The sequence below is a fragment of the Cynara cardunculus genome (genome assembly GCF_001531365.2).
Source record: "Cynara cardunculus var. scolymus isolate 2C chromosome LG 5, CcrdV1, whole genome shotgun sequence".
In the NCBI taxonomy this organism is placed as follows: domain Eukaryota; kingdom Viridiplantae; phylum Streptophyta; class Magnoliopsida; order Asterales; family Asteraceae; genus Cynara; species Cynara cardunculus.
In genome coordinates this window covers 34,426,738-34,436,696 of record NC_037532.1, presented here as the reverse complement: position 1 = coordinate 34,436,696, position 9,959 = coordinate 34,426,738, and the positions used below count along the sequence as shown (strand labels likewise).

Sequence of the window (9,959 nt, the reverse complement as noted above, 5' to 3'; positions counted from 1 at the left end):
TACCATATGGTTGGTTTCTATTTGAACCAGCCCCTATATATATATATATATATATATATATATATATTAAGTTTATAATAATATATAAATTATAGTTTTTAACCATAATTAAATTGTTTGCAGTAATGATAATTAAATTGTTACCTACAGGATGATGTGTTTTGATGCTAATGCTTAAGCAAAAGTAGCATAATTAATTAAAGAAGTGATGATTAATTTCCAATGACCTCTAATTAGTTAATGATTATTATTATATTAATCTCAATATATACTCCACAAAATCCTTAAAAACAAATTAAGGTTTTGGTGATGTGAAATAGTTATACAAAGTGACTTATAATTAATCAATTACGTGCATATAAATACAAAAGAAGAAATGATACAAGTGTGATGCAAATATGTGGTACAAATAAGAAAGTAATTGATTGTAGTGCGAATCTTTTTTACTGCCATAACAAAATATATGTTTTCTTTAATTTAATATTTAATGTCATGAGTTAAATAAATGATATTGGATTGGATGACATGAACACGAAAATGGACCTATTCAGATGAAGACACACCAAATCCTTTTGTTTTAATCATTTTATCGACCTACTTTCATATGAATCTCGGGACATAATTGTCATTTCATCCTTCTAATAATTCAACTCTTTTACTAGACTTCATATATTTTAATTAAAAAATGGGGCCTTTTACGTTATTCGTCAAATTAATCATATATGATAAACAAATAAAAGAATTGTGTTGAGTACAAGAGAGGGTGTTGAAGAACAGCGACTCCTTCAACTTCTCTCCTCTCTCTCTCTCTCTCTCTCTCTCTCTCTCTCTAGATATAATATATATATATATATATATATATGTGGATTCATAAAGTTTAAAGATAATATGTATATGAGATCACACACATACTATCAAGCAAAATATTTGATTACATATATATTCATACATATTACGAAGTAGTTCGTCTCTTTCTCTCTCTATCGAGAAGGCGATTGCAGAGAACACTGAGTACTGTAAAATAGAAAGAAAAGGAGAGAGAATTCAAGAACTGAGAAAACGATATTTGAGAGCTTTGCTTCCTCCCTCTCTTTTTCACCACACATAAGAGGTTAGTTTAGTTTAGTTTAGTATAGCATAGTATAATTTCATGCCTTTCAATTCATAAAAGTTGTGGAATTTTGATTTATTTATTTATCAAATTTGACAAAAGTATCAAGAAACACCCATTTGATGCTTTCTGTTTTACCCCCTTTTTTGTCTTTAATCTCCATCATCCTCAATCTATGTCGAATATAGGGTCTGAAGTTTGATGAAGATGACATCCATGTCCAAGACCGCCGTGGTGATATGGAAGTAGTAAATTCTGAAGCACTTGCGGAGAAGGGAATTGCCTTTCCAATTCTATGTCACAAGATTATATTTTCAATTTCTCGCATGGGTTCGAGAGATCGTCGGCACAGGATCAGCAGCAGAATCATCTCGGCCATCAGATCCGGAGGGATAAGCTGAGGGTACAAGGGTTTGAGCCACCACTGGTCGGATTAGAACAAGTGGATGAAGGACCAGGTGGAGGCGGTGGTTTACCCGCAGTTTATGAGACTGGTGCCGGTATGTTGTCCGAGATGTTCAATTTCCCATCTGGTGGATCCAATTCCGCCTCTGAATTGCTGGTGAACCAGATTAACTACCAGCAACAACACCGTAATCAGCGGCCATCCACCGCCGGAGATTGGTATGGCAACAGTGCTCAAGCCATGCAACTTTTCCTAACCAATCCGTCACATGAATCTCCATCTTCAGAGTCTCCTTCTCACCATCACCACCATAACAATCCTCCTTCTTCTTCAACGCTTCACATGTTGCTGCCGAACACTGTCCCATCTGCCAATTCTACCCTTCACCATCAACAAAGCTTCGGTAGTTCCACTGGTACCGGACAAGGGCATTTTGGTCCATCCACTCAATTCACATGGGTTCCTCCTGGTGGTACCTCTCATGAAGGGGAAGGCGTCGGTGGAGTTGTGGATAACCAAGGCCTTTCTCTCTCATTATCTTCTACTTTACAGCATCTGGAAGCAGCTAAAGTTGAAGAATTGAGAATTGGCGATGATTCATCGGCGGCCGGGATGTTATACTTTAATCAAGTGGGCGGTGGCGATCCTTACCGGAATTTGAATATGCAAGGAGCAGGTCCGGTTATGGGCCAAACCCACCACCCAATCCATATCGGCTATGGATCCTCTTCGTTAGGAGTGGTTAAAGTGCTTCGAAATTCAAGATATGTGAAGGCAGCTCAAGAATTACTTGAAGAATTCTGTAGCGTCGGGAGGGGTCAGTTCAAGAAAAACAAATCTGGCTCAAAACATAATAATCCAAATCAGAATCCGACCAACAGTGGCGGCGGCGGCGGCGGCGGTGGTGGTGGTGCATCTTCTTCTTCTTCAAAAGATCAGCCTCCTTTATCATCTACTGAGAGAATTGAGCATCAAAGACGAAAGGTCAAACTCTCTTCCATGCTTGATGAGGCAAGTCAAATCTCTCTCTCTCTCTCTCTCTCTCTCTCTCTCTCCCTTTCTTGAACATCCACCGGCGCCGGCACAACATTCCGGCGACTACTTGTTTTCTGTTGGTTGACAAAAGCCGGCAGAAAAATAATAGGTTTTCACTGACAGAATATGCTACATCCAATTTTCTTAATTTTGATTATATTTTAATCATCAAAATTAAATACATTTATCTTCGATTTGGTAAAATCGTGACAGGCTACTTACATACTATAATCATCGTCTTGGATTAAAATATTAGGGTTTATAGCTTGCTTAGCTTTTTAATCCATTATAAAAATGCTTGCTTGCTTCTTATTCTTCTTTTTTCTCCTCTGAAAAATTCGTACCCATTATTGCAAATTTTGAAATTTTCCACCAATTTTATATATAATAAATCATAATATTTAACTTAATAACATAAACTAAACTATTAATTTTTGGCTGTATTGAGAAAAAAATGCTACATCTTTGCACCCATTATCATCAACAGGGATTCTTTTTAAATTAACAATCAGTCTTGTTGTTCCTGTAGAGTAATCTGTGAACTATTACTGAATTTCCTGGTGGGAATTTCAGTTTTCGATTATGATTCTTGAATCTTGTATTGTTTCTGAAATTAACAAGTAATAAATTATGTCTTTTCTGGCCATTCATGTTACTTTATCTAGTAATTTAACTGGATAACTCGAAATAAATATAACCATCAAATGCAGGTGGATCGGAGATACAATCACTACTGTGAACAGATGCAAATGGTGGTGAATTCATTTGATTTAGTGATGGGATTTGGGGCGGCAGTGCCATACACGGCGCTAGCGCAAAAGGCTATGTCTCGCCATTTTCGTTGTCTAAAAGACGCAATCTCCACCCAATTGAAGCACAGTTGCGAATTATTGGGGGAGAAAGATGCCGGTTCGTCTGGAGTCACCAAAGGTGAGACACCAAGGCTTAAGTTATTGGAACAAAGCCTTAGACAACAAAGGGCATTTCATCAAATGGGCATGATGGAACAAGAAGCTTGGAGACCCCAAAGAGGCTTGCCTGAACGTTCCGTTAACATTTTAAGAGCTTGGCTTTTCGAGCACTTTTTACACCCGTAAGTCTCGATCCCTTTGTTCTTATAATCCTCCAAAATCCCCATTATAAAAAAGAATTGGATAACACATTTAGATAAGGTTTTGGGTGTCTATTATTTCTACTCTTGTTACAGTTATCCAACAATAATTTGCAAATGATAAGTTGATAATAAGCCATAAATTAAGAGTGTGGTTTAAAAAATGTGTGTATGTTGGTGTAAGCTTTTATTAGTGAGTGTGTGTGTGTGTGTGTGGGGGGGGGGGGGGGGGGGGGGGGGAGTGTCGACTGATGTCGTCTCTCCAACGATAATGCCGATAAAGTGGTTCTTTCATTTATATGCTTCACTTCACCCAACCTTGCATTTTTAAACCTACTACCTACTATTACCCCCCACCCCAAGTTAACAGTTGACCATTTCCCTTGTGGGAAACTCCAGATACACAGCTTAACCATTCTCCCTCTTGAATTGATCGAAGGTGTATACATATATACATATATATATATATATATATACATATATACGTATAATTAAAACGTGAAAGTATAATGAAATGGAAGAAAGTTTGAAGGGTATATTAAATAGATATCTATTGAAAATGATTCTCAGGTATCCAAGTGATGCTGATAAACATCTGTTGGCTAGACAGACTGGGCTGTCCAGAAACCAGGTTTGTCCTTACTCAACATCAATTCCATCTCTCCTTCTCAATCACTCTCCGCATTACATATACATATACATATGCATATACATATACATATACATATACATATACATATACATATACATATACATATACATATACATATACATATACATATACATATACATATACATATANATATACATATACATATACATATACATATACATATACATACATGAATATCTAGTGAAAGATCCACCTGTCTGTGTTTATCTACATGGGATTTGAGCTTTCCTTTTTCTGATAGCGAAATCTTAACAATGTTCATAAAGAATCGGAGAAAACTAAGCCACAACTGAATAAATCATGGATGAAGAAAACTTCCATTATTAGCAAGTTAATCCATCCCTTTCTTCCCAGAAATTGGGTTTGCAATTGCATGAACCATTTTTCGTTGTCTATTTTCTTTTTTATTTAATTCTTTTAAGAGACTGTTTCTCCAACCTCCACACGGATTCATATTTTTGCGTTGAAAATTATGTGACGAATTAATTTAATAACCAAACACAATTATTCAAAACTAATTTAAATTAATTTTAAAATATCAAATCCATACTTATGAAACAAAAACTATACCTACTGGAAATTAAATATCAAGTTGTTACATTTCAGTTCCAAACTACATCATCCTTTTAATAAAATTAAAATGCAGAAAGCTTCAAACATCAATGTATAATTTACACTTGAAATTGGTAATTCTAATCTTATACCCATATATATATATGTGTGTGTGTGTGTGTTAATAGTTGAATACAATCATTTCTAMAACAAATAAAAGAACATGGCATGGCTTACTACCAAAAAAGAAGAGGCTGTAGCACCTGTTAATTAATAGTGAAGAAGACAGTGCATCTAATTAATCACAAGTACAGCTGAGACAAGACCTGTGATTTCATTTTACAGATTATCTACAGACTCCCACAGTGCGAAGTAATTGTTTACATGAAATATAACCAGTGCTTGTTTTGCTTTCTCGTGCTTCTGTTCTCTTTAACCATCTTCCCTTTGCTTTGCTTCTGCTGATCTGTGAAATCTACCTTCCATTCAAGTAATCTTTATATAAATCTGTTAAATTATGTGTTTAATCTTCTCCTTCAAACATATTATTTGCAGGTTCTCATTTTGTTTTATAATTCTAAACAGCATCTTAGCATATGGTAGAGTAACCACAACAAAATATTACACCTTCGACCAAATAGGATGTGACATACCACCATCTCGTTGAATAATTTAAGATTTTATTTAAAATAAATCATGTTGTATTAAATTAAGATTATATTTTAAATATTTTTGTTAATTTGTAGTTCTTAATTATATATAAAATTATCTAAAGAAATTATATTTAAAATGCTTGTAGATGTTGTACAAACCTTTTAGTAACATGAACACATAATTTCACATTGATATCCTTAAGTTAATTTAGAACAAATTCAAGATTTAATAATAACAGTAGGGTTAAAGCTTAATCTCCCTTTTGAGTTCTGTCTTAAATTCTTTACATCAATGAACTGTATAGTATCAAGATCCATGTGTGTATACATATGTATCATAAATCTCTAAATATGTATGTGTGTGTATGTATATATAGAGAGAGTCGGGTTCATATAAGAATGATACATATTTAAGAAAATAAGAGAATGGCCGAATCACATGTGATTTTACACTAACATCACGTACAAAATCACATATGATTTACGCGACCTTGTCATGCGGCCATAGGGTCGCCCGCACACTTTTTGGCCGTTAATGTAAAATCACATGTGATTTTATATGTAATTTGATCATTCTCTTATTTTCTTAAATAAGTATCATTGTCGTACGAAAAGTAACTTCATGTATGTATGTCTATGTATGCATGAAATGAAATGAAACGGTGGTAAGTTGAATAGTAGTAGATAGGTAATGAATTGAAAAAGCAATCTTGGCTTTATCATAAAGTCAGAACAAACATGACTGTTGGAAGGCAGAGGTCTTATTCAAACGTACAGTTTATGATGACAATATATATGTATATATATATATATATATATATATATATATGTCTACTTCACCTTGGCTTTTAATCTCTTCTCTATTCCGCGGTTTTACATGAGCTACGTACTTTCATCTCTCTTCACTTGTACTACTTGTTGCTTCTTGTGTTTCTATTCACAACTCATTTTCTTGGATATTCACATTGGTCTCTAGCATGTGATGACATCAATTCTTTACTAGCCACACATATATACACACATCGTTAACCGTCTTAACGCTTAACGTATATTTGATTCATGTAGAAACGACGTTTTATATGAACTAATTAAGTATATTCATTAGGCTAAAAGTATCAAATATATCATCAAAGCAATCAAGTCACTTGCTTTTTCTATGGGTTTATTTGCTTCTTTGGTATCATAGGGAATATTGATCATACAAGTAAAAATGGATTTCAACTTAATCATGACTCTTAAGGTACATACGTACATACATGCATATACATACATATATATATATATATATATATGCATGAGGGGGTGTGTGTGTGTGTGTGAGAGAGAGAGAGAGAGAGAGATTAAAGTATATAAAATTCAAAAGTCTTAAATGCATAAAATGAGATTTGGGATTAAAGTGTTGTAAGTTTTGTATGTTCAGGCGATAAAAACAAAAGTACAGTATTAAAAAACAAAACTCAAAGCCAATGACATTTATTGGGATGTAGTTTAATTGGTCATATAGTTTCTGCTGATCTGCTCATAATGCTTTTATTGTTTCTTATTTTTGTTTGTGTTATGCAGGTGTCCAATTGGTTCATTAATGCAAGGGTCCGGTTGTGGAAACCCATGGTGGAAGAGATGTACCAACAAGAAAGCAAAGAGGAAGTCGATCATCATCATCATCAAGATGACGATCAAGATGAAGAAAATAAATCAGAAGGCAACATTAATTACAATAACCAACACAAAAATGGTCCCGCTTCATCATCTCCTTCTTCTGCCATGGCACAAACTCCGATGCATCCACCACCTCCTCCTCCTCCAGCCACTGTTCCGACATACACCACCAATTCTACAGCAACACCTGCAAAAAGATCCGAAATCAATGACCCTGAAAACGACCCATCAATCCTTGCAATCAATACACAACATTGCTTCTCGGAAAACCAAGCTACTACAATGTCATATTCATATACTCCCACCATCACCACCACCGGAAACACTTCCACCATTCCACCATCCTTTCCTACCACACATGATGCTGATCACACCTGCCGACGTGGCAGCATTCTTGATGCCGGGGATGATGCTGCAGCTGACATTGGTTCAACCCTCATAAGATTTGGGACCAGTGCTGGTGATGTGTCACTCACTTTAGGGCTACGTCATGCCGGAAATCTACCGGAGAAGACTTCTTTTTCAGTTAGAGACTTTGGGGGGTGTTGAATTATTACAAGTCTATAAGGTGCCTAGTAATTTAAAATAATTTTTTAGGCCATTATTATACCAAGAAGCTCATAAATTTTCTTTCTCTTTTATTATTTTTATATATATATATTCTACCAAAATTTTACACCATGATAAAACGTAGTGTTGTGTTGATAGCAGCATTTCATTTGGGTCTAGTCTAATTGTATAGTACCTGCTGTATATTTTCCTCTTGTATTAAACTTCTACTCTTGTCTCTATCCTAATAATTATGCAAAATTCATCCATAGTTTTAACTGCAAATTAACTATAAACCGCGACTTAATTATAACGGTGATATAACGGTGCTAGAGTTGAGGATTGACTTCACTCATAAACGTAAAACATGGGTTTAATTCTATCAACGATTATCCGATTGATCAATACTTTATTATCATATAATTAATAATTCGAAAAAGAGATAGTACTAGCCATTGTCTTTTCTTTCTCGTTTCTAATTTCTCCAACCGTTGGAAAAACCAAACGGTATTTTATCTATACGTTCACAAAGTTTAAATTCGTTAGAAGTTTTTAAAAATAACATTGGCTATCGGTGCAAAAAACAGATACAAATATTTATACAACTTATTTATTGGTAAAACGATGTAATGATCGCTCTTTGGATTAATATTGCTATTGTTTCAAATGTGCATATGCAAAAGGATCGGGAAGTTTAGTACGATTGTGATGTTAAAAAATTACTGATAAGGGTTTTTTGGGACTATATATAACTAATTATGTGGTTGAATTAGGAGGTATTTTGTTATTTAGGGGTTGCTTGTTTACCTCTTAATAGTTTCATCAACAGGTAACCTCTGAACCGTTAAGAGGTGAATCTTGTTTGGCAAAAAAAAAAGTTTGTCTCTTAATAGTTCTAAAACCCTCTGAATGATTTTGTATCATGGATCTCCCTTAACCATTAAGAGCCCTAATTTCATTGTACACAATTACCAAACAATTATATTTCATTTTGCAGTATATCGTGAGAGTCTTTTAATAATTCTGACCGCTTAATCATTCTGCACTAAACCATTCAGTAATTGCCAAACAGTCTCTTAATTAATTAGAAGTATTGATCAACCACTGATTGATTGTTTATAAGGATACAAAAGAATTAGCTATATATCGATTTTTTTTGTTATGGAATTCATGTTTTTGTTATTTTTGGTGTTTTGTGGTATAATTATTAAAAGATGTTGTGACAAAATACTACAAGCAAAGATCCACCTAACAAGACTAGAATCGTTTTCAACAAGCAAGATCAAGAATTAGGGATGTGCTACCAAAGTTGTTACAATGTCAAATCTAAAGTTGTTGTTGCCGTTTACTTAGAATACATGTGAAGTTATAAGCGATTTCATCATCGGGTTTTATACATGGTTCATCTAAAGTTGTTATAACAATCAATCAGTGGTTGATCCATCGTTGTATCGAAACATGTGCCAAAGAAAGCAAGTTCGAATACACGTTGGTTTACACCCCCCGGCCACCGTTTAATTTTGGTTAAATGGTTCACATGTTTTGATGTTATCTTGGAATTATATATCAAAACAAAATCATGTTAGCCCTCTATTGCTATAAAGGGTTGTCATGATTCAACTGCTAGTTTCTTGAATTTAGAACACAGATGCAATTGCATTTAACCTAAGCTTAGAGGTTGTTTGTTTACATCTTAATAGTTCTATATTAAGAGGCAACCTCTGAACCGTTAAAAGGTGAATCTTGTTTGGCGAAAAAAAATCCTAAAACCCTCTGAATGATTTTGTATCATGGAACTCCCGTAATCATTAAGAGCCCTAATTTCATTGTACGCAATCACCAAACAATTATATTTCATTTTGCACTATATCATGAGAGCCTCTTAATCATTTTGCACCAAACCATTCAGCAATTGCTAAACAGCACTTAGTGCTTTATCAAACCATAAATATATTATAGCAAGTTCCTAGGTTATTTGATTGTATATATTTTGTGATCTCCTAATTGAGGTAAAGTTGCTAGATAAGGTTTTGATAAGAAGGCAAAATCCTAAAGAAATCCTCAATGTTTTGTCTTTTGTTTTTATTTTATCTCCATACAAATAGCTGTCGTCTGTCATTGTCCCTTTTCACACAAGAATTCACATGATAGGTTGTTGTAAATACACTTATAAGCATGTGTGATTGTGGGCTTAATTCGAGAAAGTTTGA

General features: G+C 34.3%; 1 protein-coding gene across 1 annotated transcript; it reads left to right on the top strand.

The window, feature by feature from the left end:
• The first annotated feature begins 941 nt into the window (after positions 1–941).
• Positions 942–8,017, top strand: LOC112512026 (BEL1-like homeodomain protein 4). The gene is made up of 5 exons (XM_025117810.1): positions 942–1,111; positions 1,300–2,528; positions 3,263–3,645; positions 4,234–4,294; positions 7,105–8,017. Exons 2-5 carry the CDS (start codon positions 1,407–1,409, stop codon positions 7,747–7,749), a joined length of 2,211 nt encoding a protein of 736 aa, XP_024973578.1. The 5' UTR covers positions 942–1,111; positions 1,300–1,406; the 3' UTR covers positions 7,750–8,017.
• The last annotated feature ends 1,942 nt before the right edge of the window (positions 8,018–9,959 follow it).